This window comes from Myxocyprinus asiaticus, chromosome 12 (genome assembly GCF_019703515.2).
Source record: "Myxocyprinus asiaticus isolate MX2 ecotype Aquarium Trade chromosome 12, UBuf_Myxa_2, whole genome shotgun sequence".
In the NCBI taxonomy this organism is placed as follows: Eukaryota; Metazoa; Chordata; class Actinopteri; order Cypriniformes; family Catostomidae; genus Myxocyprinus; species Myxocyprinus asiaticus.
The window spans coordinates 34273201-34291121 of NC_059355.1; the positions used below are offsets into that span (position 1 = coordinate 34273201).

The following is a 17921-nucleotide window of genomic DNA, read 5'->3' on the forward strand; positions in this document are numbered from 1 at the left end:
TTTCTGATTAAAACAATGTCAACCATGCAAAACTTTGTGGCAGTTTTTCATTATAGCTTAATAATAAAAATAAAAAAAACTCTTGATTCATAAGAATGTGGACATTTGTATAAACATTGTTAAATTATTTATTTGAAATATTCAAATATATGTATTAGGTCCATGTCCTCTATTCAAACTGCTTATACTTGTGATTATAATTTTGTCAGTGAGAGGCAAAAACTGCTGACATATTGCTTAAATTGCATGATGCAGTTGCATTTAAATGGCATGCTACTATGGCAGAAAACATATTTGCAATTGCAGAAATATTCCACAATGTCTCCTCATGCTTTTGTTGCGAATACCATGCAGTGATGTAACCATATCTCCATTTTGTCATTCCATACAGTACAAAGTTGAAAAGTTTACATATCATAAAGAATGCACAATCCTGAGTGTTTGATTCCATTTTTGCAGGCTTGGACTGAGTAAGCTTCAGCAATCCTCATGCAAATGCTGAAATTCTGGTTCTCTGCTCACTGGCACTACAGTATGTATATAACATGTTATGCTTGTGACTATTGCTGTATTTTGATGTTGTGATAATTTGGACCATGATAATGTCCAGATCCAGGACCAGGTACTTCCAAATGACCAACATTATTGCAAGATCAGAGGTATATATTGGAAACGCTATAAATAAGCTAAATATTACAGTAAATTCAAGTCATAAAAATCAGTGCATTACATTATTCTACTCATAACTCAAAATTCTCTATCACCCTTTTACTCAAAAAGTGTAAAGTTATTTTACAGTTTAGTGACTAGTATAAAAATCTATCACAAGAACAAGAAACTCTTCTTTTCTCAAATGTTAAATGCGTTCTACATTGTGCAGATTAAGAGTCTGTCAAGGCTCTGATAATATAGTCCTGTTAAGTAGATTTTCGTTCAGTGCAATGACGGTTGGTATGAACTGGCTCTCGGCCACAAAGTCCCCAGCTATGATGTTGAGGGAGCCAGTGTTAGAGCCAGGCATCTGCTGCCGGACCCAGCTGAGTAATGTGGGATATGCGGACATCACCATATCCTTCAGTGATTCAGTGGGATGGGAGCATATGTACTTCAAATCTTCAGTAAGATTGATGCCAGTCACAAAGAACCCTCCTGTGAAAAACAGTGCACACAAGAGCATTGATTTTTGACTTATGAAAAAGATCAGAATTGCCTATGACTTCTTGTTACTGTAAACTTTACGATTAGGGTTACCTGGTCGGCCACTTTGTTTTTTACGTTCAAATTCCTCGATCAGCGCTTCAGCCTTGCATTTGTTGGCCCACCAGTAAGGTATATGGGACCACAACTCTTTGTGGCAGTTGACAATATTGTGCTCATATGAAATGATGACTTGGTAACCCTGGCACCATAAATTCCGTAATGTCACACGCTCCTGACAGACAAATCAGAGGTCTCTTTTAATTTTTTCATTACGTATTGAATTATTTATGCAGAGAATACATTGTTACTAAATCTGTTTCCAGTCATTGATTTCTACAATTTGATAATGACAATATATGCACACCGTTTTGGGGCACAGTTTGGAATCAAAAACACTCTTTATCATTGAGACAAGCAGTAAGTGGCGTTCTTGACAGAGGCCCAGGAAGTGGCTAAAAGAGAGGATGACTACTTCCTTTGGATGAACATCCAGCCACTCTTTGATCTCTTTTAATACCGTCTGCAATAACACAAGACATTTGTTAGAATTAATTGTATGCATTCACTTCTATTCTTCAAAATTGGGTTCCAATTAGAGCCGTAGAGCGCAACAGTTCTAGCTCACTTGTTTCTGGACGTATTTTTCCTATTTCTTTTTTCCATAGGAATTTCATCAAGAAGTTCACAAAACAGTTCAAAGCCATAAACCAAACCAACCAGCTTCGAGGTGAATCACAACTAACAAACTGATTTAAAGCAAAAAATATTTGAAAATCTTACAAAAAGACAAAGGTACAAGATTGTGTGCTAAACTTCTTTCATGAGGGAATGAACAACAATCCCATAAAGCATTGCAGATGACATAATTGAATTAAAAAACGACTGAAACATATAAAACTACTGATTTCAATTTCTCGATTATAACTATAGAATCAATATATTAAAAGTATATTGCAAAATATTCAAACATACAAATATATTCATATTTTGATAGTGTAGTGAGACCAACTCGATTGCTTCATTCGCAGTGCATCATGGAAGTGGGTGATCGCTGCAGAGCTCTTGCCGCGATTCTCTGATTGGTGGATTTTCCCCCTCAGAATCATTGGTAGTGTACTTTTTCACCAGGAAATCCACTACTAAATATGATATTTAAAAAATAAAACATTTTGAAAAAATATAGATTGATGGCTTCGGCAGAATCATATACCATTGATTAACAACCTTGGAGCTCACTGTAGGTCTTTCTTTAAAAGTTTACAAGCTATTGTTAATAATCGATTCCCCTATGGAAAAAAATAGTAATGGGATTTCTACTTCCAGAACCAGTCTGTTGCGCTCTATTGCTCATATTAATCATATTTTGCACAGCACTATATTTTTAAAAGAATATTCTCATAAAAAAATCTATTAAATTAATACAAATATATTAGCTGGGAAATTATACACTACATTTCGCATCATTCAAGATTTTTTAAATGCACCTCACAATGGTCCAATGATCAATTGTTGCATAGTTTTTATGAGTAGTTATTTATCTTACCTCCACAGTAACAGTGGTATAAACACCATGGTAGAAGTATAGATCGCTAGAGCTGTCATTAGGCCGATGTGCTATCCTCAGGTCACAGTATCTCACCCCGGAATCTAACTGCTCCCTAACGCTAGACTCCTGTAGTATATAATGTAAAGCACATTCATTAACAATGCAGGTGCAGCAAAAGGACTGCTGAACAGCTAGCCAACTACAAGACAAACCGAAAGTGAAACAAACATCTCTCTGTTATAATGCAACCTTTATATCTCACCTGACATATTGACAATTTGGGAAATTCTTCTCATCCATCAGAGTTTTATACAAAAACCATTAGTCATAACTATTCTATCGGATCACAGTTCAAGTTTATTGAGAAAGCAAGTGCAAAGGATCGAAAAGCCACTAAGTGTTTGATTTCTGCAGGAAAGCACACAATGTATTCCCTCTCGTGCTGATAGATTTCAGTTTCTGAGCTGAGAGACTCATGCTCTACAGGACTCTGCTGATGCACACTGACATTTATTGGTCTATTGCCCTTATGAGGGATTTGATATCATACTCAACATAATTGCATTCATTTTAACCTTTAAACTGTAATGTTTAGCCAGACACCATTATGGTGCCTTTTTCAAATGTGCTTACTAACTCAGACCATTCAGTATACTACAGCATAATACATACAGTATGTACACAGAATATGATCATGGCTTTTTTTTTTTTACATCAAAGTAGTAATAATTTCAACAACAGAAGAACAACAAACCTTGTCATGACCTCAGATGGTTTATAAATATTTGCTCATGTAAATGAAGGTGAATTGTGATTTATTCATAGGTATGAGTCTGACTTGATTCTTTTAAAATGGCTGATAGTAACCCTATGGAAAATACATAAAGTACAGCATGAAACAAGTGATGATAATTATATTCAATACATCACAGACTGATATAACATATTACACAAACTACAAAGGAACTGTGGATGAATGGCGGTTACCATACCTGTGCTATCGCCCACTTGTAAACAAACGGGCGTATGATGGGCTTCATGTACTTGTCCAGCTTCTGCAGCATATCTGGTTGAGTGAGGTCTACTGGAGAGCGGTCATTTTTATCCAGACAGTAAGTTATGGCATTATGGCTTCCTGCAAACCAAGAAAGTTGAACATGTTCTGCCTATGAAAATGTAGGGCAGCTAAGTCAAAAATCAGTACAAAAATAAGTTAATGGAGTGCTTAGAAGGCATGGATATTAAAGGAATAGTTCACCCAAAAAGACTTGGAATATGATGCACAAGTTGTATGGACTAATTTTATGATAATTTTGGGTCCTTTTTTCAGATTTTTAAGTCACAGTCAACTGCCATTGTATTAAAAGGATGAACTGCGATATTGATAATAAAAAAGTCCTTTTATGTTACGCAGAAGATGGAAAGTTATACGTGTTTAGAAAGACATGAGCGCAAGTAAATTATTTTTGGATTATCTACACATTTAAAGGAATAGTTTTCCCAAAAAAGGAAAATGTTCTCATCATTTACTCACCTTTATGCCATCCCAGATGTGTATGACTTTCTTTTGTCTGTGGAACCCAAACAAAGATTTCTAGAAGAATATCTCAGCTCTGTAGGTACATACAGTGCAAGTCAACAGGGTCCAAAACTTTGAAGCTCATAAAAAGCATATAAAGGCAGCAAAACAAAAACAAAACAAAAAATGTATATGATTTCAGTGGGTAAGTCCATGTCTTCAGAAGTGATATGGTAAGTGTGGGTGAGGAACAGATCAATATTTAAGTCCTATTTTCCTATAAATTCTCCTCCCTGCCCAGTAGGTGGTGATATGCACGATGAATACAAATTGCCAAAAACAAAAGAAGACAAACTTTTAGGAAAGTAGAGTGCTTAGGAGGGCTGTTTGAAAGTGGAGATTTATAGTAAAAAAAGGACTTAAATATTGATCTGTTTCTCACCCACACCTATCATATCACTTCTGAAGACATGGATTTAACCAGTCGTTTGGATTACTTTTATGCTGCCTTTATGTGCTTTTTGAGCTTCAAAGTTTTGGACCCTGTTGACTTGCATTGTATGGACACAGAGCTGAGATATTCTTCTAAAAATCTTCATTTGTGTTCATCAGAAGACAGGAAGTCATACACATCTGGAATGGCATGAGGGTGAGTAAATGATAAGAGAATTTTCATTTTTGGGTGAAGAATGTTGTAAAAAAAAAATATATATATATATATATATATATATATATATATATATATATATATATATATATATATATATATATATATATATATATATTATGTAATGTTGTTAGTAGTCTTAAATCAGACACATCAAGTAATGACACCTTCCTAATATAACAGTATGTGTATTCTCAGCTGTGGGAAAATTCTCAACTACATTCTCTCCATAAAGATAAATGTTCAGTTTCCAAAGTTACATAATGAGAAAGGCAGTGTTTCCATGTAAAATTTAGTACATGTAAATAAAAAGGTGAGGTTATACCTGGAATGGCCATGTAACAGAGAGGGGTGTCCCATAGTGCACTGGGCAGATGGGCCATCCAGTTGTCCATGGGCAGCTCACTCAATGGCACTTGGCTGACCTCTGATGTCATCTTGAATTTCTGTCAAAATGTAAAATGTGGGTTAATATGTTGGATGTATGTCACCATACAAGTTCAATCATGAATCTTAGTAAACATTCCAATTAAGTCAAAACTGAGCCCAACGACTAGTGTCTATTAAAAATAATAATGATAATAATAATAATTAATTCAAATCCATTTTGAGGAACCCTGGGGAGAGAGAACTTTAATGACATTTCACTGCAATGTGCATTGTCATCAGTTATAATCTTAGGATTGACCAGGTTTCAGATATGTTAAATGGAGGCTCCAAGTCCAGAAAGAATATTTCAGCATTGATCCTTTTAACTATTTCAGATGGGTACAGGTTAGTCAGGTTAGTGAAAGTTAAGGAAACCAGCTGCTTCAAAAGACTCGTATGCTGACAGGAAAAGAGATATTCGTCCAGATCATTAATTCCCAAAACACCATGATGATCGTGTAAAAGTGAGGTAGATGATACGCGGAGCCGAACTTGTCATTGACGGCATAAGGTTGCACCGGGCAGGGTATCCTGCGGTGATAAAATGATAACAGAAACAGTCCGGAAGAAACTCGCTTCTCAGTGTAATGATGAAATTAAACTGGCTTGAGAATATCCCATTTATTGCAATCATCAAGCCGATCTACGTAATGCGACACGTTTCGATAATTTATCCTTTGAAGAAGAGATATTACTGGAAAGAAAGCGCGTGCCTGTCAACTGCATCCTCCACCCGGTCAGCCTGACAGGTTCAGAAACATACTATGGTGAAGGTTTTCCTCATGAATATTAATTACGTAATGAGACGTACACTAAATTCGACGTGCTGATTTGCAGCAATGCATGCCTCTTTTTAACATTAATAAGGCTAAGTGACTTGGCGCGTCAGAAAGGCTTCGAAGCTCGTCATATTTGCATAATTAATATTTATGAGCCTAGCCTTCACCATAGTATGATTCATAATTTCGCGTTAAGCAAACACTACTATACTTTTTTACGAGATAAAGACCCGCCTTGATGTTGATACACTACTATTATCTAATGTAGAGTATGCCATCTTTCTTGGAAAGTTTTATTTGATACATTATTTAATTTAGTCGTGATCGGTGATGCTTATGCTGCTCCTCTCTGCTGGTGTGAGTGTGGCAGTTTTTGCTGACCTCAGTGCTGGAAGTAAAACAGCGTTTCGCGATGACACAGGACTTTTCTCTAATACCTCACAGCGTTCCGCATCGCTACAATACAGAAATATCTATACAAACACTATATTTTGCAGTGTAATTTTATCTATTACATGTAAAGAGATTTATCATCGTCAGAGGAAAAAACACAGTTTTAAAAGAAAGAAGTAATAGAACCAGTTCATTCTAGCAGTTCCATTGTTTTCAGTTTCACAATACCAACTTAATCCAGTTCTCTGTGGCACAATGGCTCCAGTTGACCTTCCCTTTACTTCACTGGAATTCCATAAGACCAGCATAGACTCGCTCCAAGGGCATCTTTGTCTTGTATTATGTCACAAAAACATTTGAAAGACAAACTTTAGCAAATCAAGACAATATCACTTCATCCATATCACAATGGGGCGTTTGCACATAGTCTAATTGCAAAACAGTCAAATGTGAAAACGGTCTGTGTTCATTGCATTATTACAGAATACAAGCAAATGCTATTCAGTCTTCTTTGTGCTCCAAGCTGCAATCCATCAATGCCTCTAAGAGTGTCCTCAAAGGAATTTCTGTGAGCTTGTAACCGGTCCTTCTCAACCCGCTCCAAATGGGATTCGAAGCGGCGTCTCTGGTGTAGGAGGCAGGCTCGCTAACAAGGAGGATAAAGGCTATAGCCCCTAGTGTCAGTCACTAGTGCACCTCTTGAGGCCAGGGGAGTGAGGTTTACACACTGCACAGCTACCTACCAGCTGGCTACTGTTACACACACCCCTAAACCTCACTCCCATCCGGGTCACGGCACCACTGTAACTGGTCCTGCTCGACCCACTCTGAATGGGATTCAAACCAGCGTCTCCAGTGTGAGAGGTGGTGCGCTAATGAGGAGGCTAAAAGCTACAGCAACTAGCGCACCTCTTGAGGCCAGGAGAGTGAGGTTTACACACTGCACAGCTACCTACCAGCTGGCTAGCCTTACACTCACCCCCCTAAACCTCACTCCCATCCGGGTCACGGTACCATTGTAACCGGTCCTGCTCGACCCGCTCCAAACGGGATTTGAACCAGCATCTCCAGCATGGGAGGTGGGCTAGGGGAGTGAGGTTTACATTTACATTTACATTTACATTTATTCATTTGGCAGACGCTTTTATACAAAGTGACTTACAAAAGAGGAAAACATAATCGAATCATCTTAAGGAGACAGTGGTACGAAAAGTGCCATATTACAAAGTTTCACTTGCATCAGAATAGTATTAAAAACAGATTAAAGTGCAACAAGAATTTTTTTCTATTTTTTATTTTTTAGTGACTGGTTAAGTGCTCATGGAAAAGATGTGATTTAGTCATTTTTTGAAGACAGAGTGTGAGTCAGCTTCACGGATGGAGTTGGGAAGGTCATTCCACCAACGTGGTATGATGAAGCTGAAAGTCCGGGAAAGTGTTTTGGTGCCTCTTTGTGTTGGTACAACAAGGCGACATTCCTTAGCCTTAATGATTTTAGGTATACTGGAGCAGACCCAGTGACTGTTCTGTATACCAGCATCAGACCCTTGAATTTGATACGTGCATCAACCGGCAGCCAGTGGAGAGAGACAAGTAGTGGTGTAACATGCAATCTCTTTAATGGTTCATTAAAGACCAGACGTGCTGCTGCATTCTGGATCATTTGCAGGGGTCTAATTGCACATGCAGGGAGGCCTGCAATAAGAGCGTTACAGTAGTCCAGTTTAGTTATGACAAGTGACTGAACAAGCAGTGGTGTGGCATGTTCAGAGAGGAAAGGTCTTATCTTCCTGATATTGTAGAGTGTAAATCTACATGATCTTGTGGTCTTTGAGATGTGGTCTGTGAAATTTAGCTTGTTATCGATGGTTACCCCTAGATTTCTGACCGTTTTGGAAGGCTTTACTGTAGTTGCAGCCAGCTGCACGGTGATGTTGTGTTCAACAGAAGGGTTGGCTGGAAAGACAAGGAGTTCGGTCTTGGCTGGGTTGAGTTGCAGGTGGTGTTCCTTCATCCAGGCCGAGATGTCTGCCAGGCAGGCAGAGATTTGAGCAGTCACTGTGGTGTCTATGGGCTGGAAAGACAAGTAGAGTTGCGTGTCATCAGCGTAGCAGTGGTAAGAGAAACCATGTGCCTGAATGATGGGTCCCAGTGATGTTGTGTATATAGAGAAGAGAAGTGACCCAAGCACTGAACCCTGGTTTACACATTGCACAGCTACCTACCAGCTGGCTACTGTTACAAGCGCACAAGCGCTTTTTGTCTATCTGTCAAGTGGATGCATGTTTTCAACACTAACAGTCCCTCGGGCAAAACACACACACTCCTCAATACAGTAAAAACATGTTTAACAGCATGTCCTAGCATGTCTGTTCTTCAATCCCCCATAAGTCCGCTACCATATATTAAGATTTATGATAGGACAATGTCCAGTCATTAAAGGTGAAAGTGAAATAACCACCAGGAGTCCCTGATGTCCTTCATCATGTTTGCAAGGTGGTCCACTATTAAATAGATTTAAAGGTAAACTAACTCTATGTTTCAATTCAGATAATATCTGTCCTAAATACTATAGTATGGAAGATAAGAATTGATGGATTTTCAGTGGATTTTGTGGATTCATGTTTAATTTATTTCACAGTCAGGTTATATAGTAATAGTAAGGTGAGATAAAGTGAGTAGTATTCGGCCAGTCATGTGATCTCGACATGGGCAGCCACCGTGAGTGGGGACCACCCTTGAATCAAATACCTTTTTCTAAGTTATTGAAGTGACTGGAGTTTTCATCTCATGTGAGTGTACTTTACATCATTTCATACATTTGACAAAAGTATAAAATTCTTGAGGTGTACCTTATTTTATCCCTTTAATGCATACCTTGGGTTGTAGTGACCCAGGAACTTAATCCACCCCCTTCACCTCATCCATTTTTAAAAAAAAAATTCTTATGCCCACACCTCTTTAGTATTCCTCAATCTTTGTCTTCTGAATAGCATGAAAAAAAAAAATAATTCTTAATTATCAAAAAGGCATAGCGTCATAAAAGCCTAAAATATGTAATTGTGTCACTTTTGTTTTGCACTTCCATAAACCATATTTTTTTCTATATATCTATATACATTTACATCAAAGGATATATTTTTCTTTGTTTATTACAAAGCAAATAAGTCCTATATTCATACAAATGACTACTATATCATGTTGATTTTCTTTGTGTCAGTGGTGAATTATCAGTATTCAATATGCGTGTACACAGACAAATCATACATGCTATTTGTTACTCAAGGTGGCACTGATATTTTAGTGATTAACTTGATTTATATTTGATAATGCTATTTGACAAATAAGCATCGTGGAAAGAAACTATAACTAGTGCGGCACATGAACAGTATGATTTGGCAATTGTCATTTTGGGTGTACCACTAAAATTATGCAAGTTGTGCATCTATTTAGACTCAAAAAGTGCCTAAGAAAATACAGATGTATAGCTTATACATATCTTATGATGTGTTATGCGTCTCATGAAATTTCAGTGTGGAAGTAAAACTGTTCTATCTTTGTAGCATCAGCTCTTTGATATATGAAAAATAAAACATCAAAATACATCAGAATATATTCTATTCTTTTTCTAATTGTCTTTAAAATGTTTTGAAAATCTGATGCTATCTGGGCATTTTGTAGATCCATTTGTGATAGATACTGTATATGCCGGGTCACTAAAGAACCAGTATATGTAATAAAGTTTGGCAAAACACCCATGCATTTAAGGGTTAACTCATCTAAATGTTACTATTGTCATGTGGAAAGGTTCAGCTAGTTCAGAGGGGCCCAACTCTGTTCCTGGTGATCTAGCTTCCTGCATTGTTTAGATCCAACTTTAATCTAACACACCTACCTGAACCAGCCAATCAAGGGAATAGGCTGCATCCAAAATGGTGTTCTGTCTGTACTGTATTTGATGAAGAATGCACTTCTCGGCCAGTAAAAAAAAAAAGTATGTCGTTTTGGTATGCAGAACAGTAGTGTGACATACAGGGAATGTGGGAATTGTCCTGTGACCTGAATATATGATGTAATAACAACAACCTTAAAAATATTTTACTCTGGTTTCATAAAACCAGCACAATTTAAACATGGAACAACTTACTTGGTATATGTAGCACTGACAGTTGAAATTGGCCGCTCGAATCAATGTTCTCCGCCTTTTTTTTAAATTCAGTACTTCTGAGTGGGATGGGTAGTATGCTATTCCGAACTCAGCATAAGACTATAGAGAGCTCAACAAGGAACATTCCGGTCATAAAGTGGGTAACATTTGACAGCGTCCATTTTTCACAATAATATAATGAACTACAACAAGAATAGGTAACTACAAGCTGCTCTACAAAATAATTACATACAAAGCACTTGGTCTTCATTACTATAACTCAGTAGGCTACTTGTGTAATTACAGTGTAACCTGAACACTTTGTGAGACCATGAGGTTTACATCACTAAGCCTTACATAGCTAACTAGCTTTGTTCATTATTCAGTGCTCAGGTCATGGAAGTACACTATATTGCCAAAAGTATTCGCTCATCTGCCTTTAGACGCATATGAACTTAAGTGACATCCCATTCTTAATCCATAGGGTTTAATATGACGTCGGCCCACCCTTTGCAGCTATAACAGCTTCAACTCTTCTGGGAAGGCTTTCCACAAGGTTTAGGAGTGTGTTTATGGGAATTTTTTACCATTCTTCCAGAAGTGCATTTGTGAGGTCAGACACTGATGTTGGACGAGAAGGCCTGGCTCGCAGTCTTCGCTCTAATTCATCCCAAAGGTGCTCTATCAGGTTGAGGTCAGGACTCTGTACAGGCCAGTCAAGTTCTTCCACACCAAACTCGCTCATCCATGTCTTTATGGACCTTGCTTTGTGCACTGGTGCGCAGTCATGTTGGAACAGGAAGGGGCCATCCCCAAACTGTTCCCACAAAGTTGGGAGCATGGAATTGTCCAAAATCTCTTGGTATGCTGAAGCATTCAGAGTTCCTTTCACTGGAACTAAGGGGCCAAGCCCAGTTCCTGAAAAACAACCCCACACCATAATCCCCCCTCCACCAAACTTCACAGTTGGCACAATGCAGTCAGACAAGTACCGTTCTCCTGGCAACCGCCAAACCCAGACTCGTCCATCAGATTGCCAGATGGAGAAACGTGATTAGTCACTCCAGAGAACGTGTCTCCACTGCTCTAGAGTTCAGTGGCGGCGTGCTTTACACCACTGCATCCGATGCTTTGCATTGCACTTGGTGATGTATGGCTTGGATGCAGCTGCTCGGCCATGGAAACCCATTCCATGAAGCTCTCTATGCACTGTTCTTGAGCTAATCTGAAGGCCACATTAACTTTGGAGGTCTGTAGCGATTGACTCTGCAGAAAGTTGGCGACCTCTGCGCACTATGCGCCTCAGCATCCACTGACCCCGCTCTGTCATTTTACGTGGCCTACCACTTCGTGGCTGAGTTGCTGTCATTCCCAATCGCTTCCACTTTGTTATAATACCACTGACAGTTGACTGTGGAATATTTAGTAGCGAGGAAATTTCACGACTGGACTTGTTGCACAGGTGGCATCCTATCACAGTACCATGCTGGAATTCACTGAGCTCCTGAGAGCGGCCCATTCTTTCACAAATGTTTGTAGAAGCAGTCTGCATGCCTAGGTGCTTCATTTTATACACCTGTGGCCATGGAAGTGATTGGAACACCTGAATTCAATTATTTGGATGGGTGAGCGAATACTTTTGGCAATATAGTGTATATATGCAGATAAACCTTGTAAATAAGCACTATATTAGAGGTGCACTTAGCAATTTTTCCTCATTACAAAGTGTTCCACGTAAGAAATACACTAAAAAAATATTTTAAAAATCATGTACGCTCACAGAGATGAAGACTCATATCAGTAACCTATTAAATTCGGTTTTATTTGACATGGAGCTGGGCTGCCTCATGGCCACATGATCAGCCTAATTCAGCTCATTTTCTCTTAGCTAAGCCCTTTTTATTGGACACTTTTACTCAAGGAATAAATGAATCTTTGCTGACCGTGAAAAATGCATTTCTTCAATGGCATTGGTAACTGAAAAGCATCACTTTTTAATCATGCTGTATCGACACGTTTAGGCGTCGATACAAGTCCAAGACGACTTCGATTTTGGCAATTGCAAAATAAACACAAAATTACTGAGTGAACCATTAATGCTCGGAACTATATAAAAATGTATTATACAACTGTCGGGAATACTTGATCCTGTTTGGCTAATCGTAGTGTCAAGTATTTTCATCATTGTTTTCCTGGGTCCTGATTACCCAGTATAACCGGTAATAGCCGGTTGATTGTATATTATCTCTTGTTTCCACTACTAGCTGATTTATAATTCAGTCTTAACAGAACAAGTGCTGTGCTGGTTTAACTTGTAATCAAACTCAGCTTTTTCTTAAATGATCAATAAGCCTTAGGCAGCACTCAAGTCCTGCTTTTACAGCTAACACAGCAGCTCCTCAACCAAATTAAAATCACTTGAGTCTGAACTGAAGATAAACTGTTTAAGCTTGCAAAGAACATCAGATGACATTAGAGCTCGGATTGTTTAACCATTCATATCAATATTTAGATTAAATGAAAATTACTCTGTAATAATGTGCAACTGTTGGAAGTAATATCGAATGTCTAAGACAATTGACTCACTTCATAAATACTGCTCAATGAAGAACCGCAGCAAATTAATGAAATAAGGTGTCAATACAGTTAAAGTGGGATACGTTTTGATAATTTGTCATTGGTGTTATTTTTAAAATATGATCCAAATGGCAACATCAATCTCATCCCATACTGGTTTAGGGTGAATTAATACTGATTTGTAGTAATGGAAGAATATGCACATAATGATAGATAATTAAGCTTAAGTGTCCCACTTTATCTGTATTCAACCTATTCCACATAAACCTCAAAGGTTGCACAGCTAAATGGGTAAAAAGCACAACCCCAACCACTTTGACTTAATCACACTTAAACTTAAACACCAACCGTAAGAGCGAAATGTTTGAATTTTTGTTCCACAACCTAACAGGAAGCACACACTCTAAAAATCTCCATGTATGAACATGAATGATTTCCTCATTATCGAGTTCTCTCAGTGTGTTAGCTGACAGCAGGAGACAGGTACAGCCTGAGGAAATAGCACAGAGTGTGGAAATGGTGTTTTTTGGAGCGGAGAAGATTAACAAAACTGTGGAGAACACATCTATTTGGACTAGCTAGAGGGCTCTGGGAGGCGAATGAGGTTGAGGGAAAATGACAATACACTAATTACTGCTTGAGAACCCTACACGAACATGAACTGTGACCTCATAATTGGAAGTGATGGAGGTAAAGCCATGCATACAAAGATCTCTCAAGCCCACTAGGTGTCGGAGCATGCTCTCTGGTCATTCCGGTATTAAGTTACTGTGTAAATAAAAATATAAATAAAGGTATAAAGTCGATAATATACCAAATCTTAAAGTGATTTCAGAATTTTGTTGTAATCCCGATTTATTGAAAAGTGCCCCATCCCCTGCCCCCAACTATTATCAAACCAGAAACAGTACAATGTGATTTGAAATTAGACAAATTAACTCATGTATTACCGTATTTTCTGCTGGATGCCGGTTTTTTGCTAAGTGGCACAATCAGTACAATATTTTCAGGATGTTAATGGAACATAACAATGAAACAAAATGAACATACAACACAGTAAGAAAGGAGTGTATTGCACAAATTTGTGTGTGAAACCTGTTTTCCATTTCCCCCTCAAGCCTGAGTGCACAAACTTACAGTACATGAAGGTAGCAACCTGGTGAACTGTGAAATTCACAATTTACCTATTGAATAGATTTAGACAGAAACTTTTTCTAAAGCATAGTGTTGTCTCTCTAAACCAGGCTCCATTATTATATTGTTATTTGTCCTTTACCAAGGAAATGCAGCCCTTAAATAGTTGTCATGACTTCTGTATGGTTTTAAGGGATCACAACCTTAAACCTTCCAAAAATTGGCCCCATTCACTTCCATCTTAAGTGCCTCACTGTAAGCTCGATTTTTGCTTTTTTTAAAGAAGGGATGAGTTTAAATTCATTTTTATAGTAATCAAAATGATGCCACAAAAGCTGTATTGATCTTAACTTGCATTAAACGTGGAATATTCCTTTAATTTATAAAAGTATATCTATTGATTTATCATTTAAATCTCAAACTTTTTATAAAATATTTTTTCTTGAAGTGTTCCTGGACTAGCTTTGTTTAAATTAAATGGCATTTGGTTTGATATTTTGTTGTCTAATACAATGACATTCATACATTTTTAGCAGGGATGCACCGACGTATCCACCACCAATACACTGTACATGATATTTGTTGTTTTAACAGTATTACTGCTGTATTTCCAACTACAAATTACTGTAGATACTGTTTACAGTATGTTGCTGTCATTTTGTTGCTTTGACAATATTGTTGCTGTATTTTCCACCGTGCCTTACAGTAGAAGCTGTTTACAGTATGTTACTGTCAAACTGAACTGTATTCTTTAGGAAAAAATGAGCAGGAAAATAATTACAGTAATTTACTTTCAAATTGCATGAGAAATGGCCCAATCTCAAACCTGTACATTCACAGTTTAGAGGGGAAATTTGTGGTATTATTCAATGTTCTATTAGCAAAAGGACGAAACACAGATGTCTTCTCTGCATTGGATTTACTCATACAATTGCATAAAAAGTATAATTGTATGGGAATGCACCTGGGAACCTATGAATGTTGAGCCTGCTTCTTGAGAGGAGCAGAAGCAAAGCAATCTCTTTTTGACTGAACCAGGTGAGCACCAAAATCACACAAGACATCATTTAGCAGTTTCTAATGTTTTTTTTTTTCAAACATTCATCATTTGACAATGAAGATCTACATGGAATTTTCAACGTGTAATGTTTACATTGTCAAACAGATACAAGCATTAGTTATAACGGCCATTCTGTTTAGTATTGAAGCACTTACAAGTTTTGAAGTACTAAGTAACCAAATTACCTTGTCTGTGAACAATGTTGTATTTAAACCGGTCAAATATGCGCAACTCGTCTGAGTTATACCGGCCACTTTATTTGACCCATTCATCTAAAATAAAGTTATATTATGTACAAATATAATGTGTAAATGTTTTGGTCAGAATTGTATTCGATATGTATTTAAGTAACGTCTGTCTCAGTCCTTTCTGAATGATGCACAACCTTGGTTGTTGAGAGTGTATTATCTCCCTTGTAGCTTAAATGCCATGTTGATATAAAAACAAGACTGAAGTTCCATGATATTAATTGATTTTTGTATTTTTGTTCTCTAGGTCTGGACAGGCAAAGAATTGGTGTGTTCTTTCAGTCATTTGGACATCTGGTGAACTTGATATTGAAGACGTTTATGTGTGTAGTCATAATTTTGTTTTATGAGTTACATTTATGTGATATTTGAGTTGTCATTATGTAATAAATGTTCTGTTTGCAAAAAGGCCTTAATTGTTTCATTCTTTTTTAACTTGTAATAGATAGAAGTTAGTTACTCTAACTCTGTAAGCTAAAACTGTGCTTACTGTGGTTAGTTTTACGGTATGGACACTGCAATTTAATATACAACATACAAACAATTACCGTATTTAATTTTACTGTACAGCTAATATAATGTATTTTAATATATGTCATATAAACAACTACCGTAATTAATTTTACACTACAGCACATACTGTAAATCATTATACAGTATGCTGTAAACTACTGTAGATAGTTTTACAGTAATTTTACTGTGGTATGGAATACAGCAGCTTGCTGGCTATTTGTTGCCAGTAAGTTACTGTTTATTTTATGCTCATTTTTTGACAGTGTTTGTTTAGGCCAATTATTGACCAAATTAATACCACCGGCATATCGGTCATAATCATGAAAAAGCAGATGTGAATTTTTGTTTTTTATTTAGAATAAATTATGGAAAATTACTGCATTGTATAATGTTTATATTTGTTCTGTGTAGTATAAAGAAATTCCTACCAAAATAAAATTAAATCTGAAAAGTAAAGCATGTCGAATCCATAATTATGTAAAACATTAGCTCTATTGCGTAGAACAGCAACAGATGTTTAAAAATGTTTTAGAAGTCCAAAATAGCCTTGTTTCCCCACATCAATTGTCATGTTATCATAGTTTTTCTTTTTTAATATCTCTTAAAACTTTGTCCCGTCATGTGTTCAACAGATCCAATCCATGTTCAATGGTAATTGTTTATTGTTAGAATCGGAAATCAGTATTGGCCAAAAATATTTTTATTGTGGCCTAAAAATTTTAATACATACTGAAGTTAAACACTATGTGTTAAATACTTTGGATTTATTGTGAGAGCTCAGCTTATTGTCCATATTACCAAAATACAGATAGTTTTTCACTTTTGAGCTAATATATATATATAGTAAAGCATGTCGAATCCATAATTATGTAAAACATTAGCTCTATTGCGTAGAACAGCAACAGATGTTTAAAAATGTTTTAGAAGTCCAAAATAACCTTGTTTCCCCACATCAACAGTCATGTTATCATAGTTTTATATATATATATATATATATATTACACACACACACATATAAATATATACTGAGTGTGTGTACATTCACACACACACACACACACACAAACTGTACATATATTACCGGTCAAAATTTTTTAAACACATTTATTATAATTTTTTTTTCTTTTTTTTTTTCCACATTTTAGAATAATAGTAAAGTCATCAAAACTATGGAATAACATAAATGGAACTATGGGAATTATGTTGTGACTAAACAAAATCCAAAATAAATCAAAACTGTGTTATATTTAACATCTTCAAAGTAGTCACCCTTTGCCTAGAATTTTCAGAAATGTACTCTTGACATTTTTTCAACCAACTTCTTGAGGTGTCACCCTGGGATGCTTTTTAAACAGTATTGAAGGAGTTCCCAGAGAACTCTATGTTGGGCACTTATTGGCTGCTTTTCTTTATTATTTGGTCCAAGTCATCAATTTCAAAAACTTTTTTTTTTTTTAAATTAAATTTTAGTTTTATAATGAAATAAATTAATATGGTGGCACAATTATATTTTTGTCTACAAAAGTATTTTCAAACATTTAAGCATACGCCTTCAGATCAAAAGATTTTTAAGATCATGAGAAACATTTCGGTCAAGTGTTTCAAAACTTTTGACCGGTAGTGTAGATACTGCGTGTGTATGTATACGTGTGTATATATATATAAGGTTGACATTTCTGGTTACTTCAAGACAATGATGGAATACAATT

The 17921-nt window shown here is 36.7% G+C and overlaps 1 protein-coding gene across 2 annotated transcripts; it reads right to left on the reverse strand.

The window, feature by feature from the left end:
* Positions 1 to 157: 157 nt before the first annotated feature.
* Positions 158 to 6100, reverse strand: LOC127448722 (PI-PLC X domain-containing protein 1-like). 2 transcript variants are annotated; one of them, XM_051711477.1, is made up of 7 exons: positions 5621 to 6100; positions 5258 to 5378; positions 3739 to 3881; positions 2744 to 2872; positions 1565 to 1720; positions 1252 to 1432; positions 158 to 1149 (listed from the first exon to the last, which is right to left on the reverse strand). In XM_051711477.1, the coding sequence occupies exons 2-7, from the start codon at positions 5367 to 5369 to the stop codon at positions 893 to 895; spliced, it is 978 nt and encodes a 325-aa protein (XP_051567437.1). In that variant the 5' UTR covers positions 5370 to 5378; positions 5621 to 6100; the 3' UTR covers positions 158 to 892. The 2 variants fall into 2 exon arrangements, with proteins under 2 accessions (XP_051567437.1, XP_051567438.1); XM_051711478.1 differs by having other exon boundaries at positions 6057 to 6099.
* Positions 6101 to 17921: the final 11821 nt, after the last annotated feature.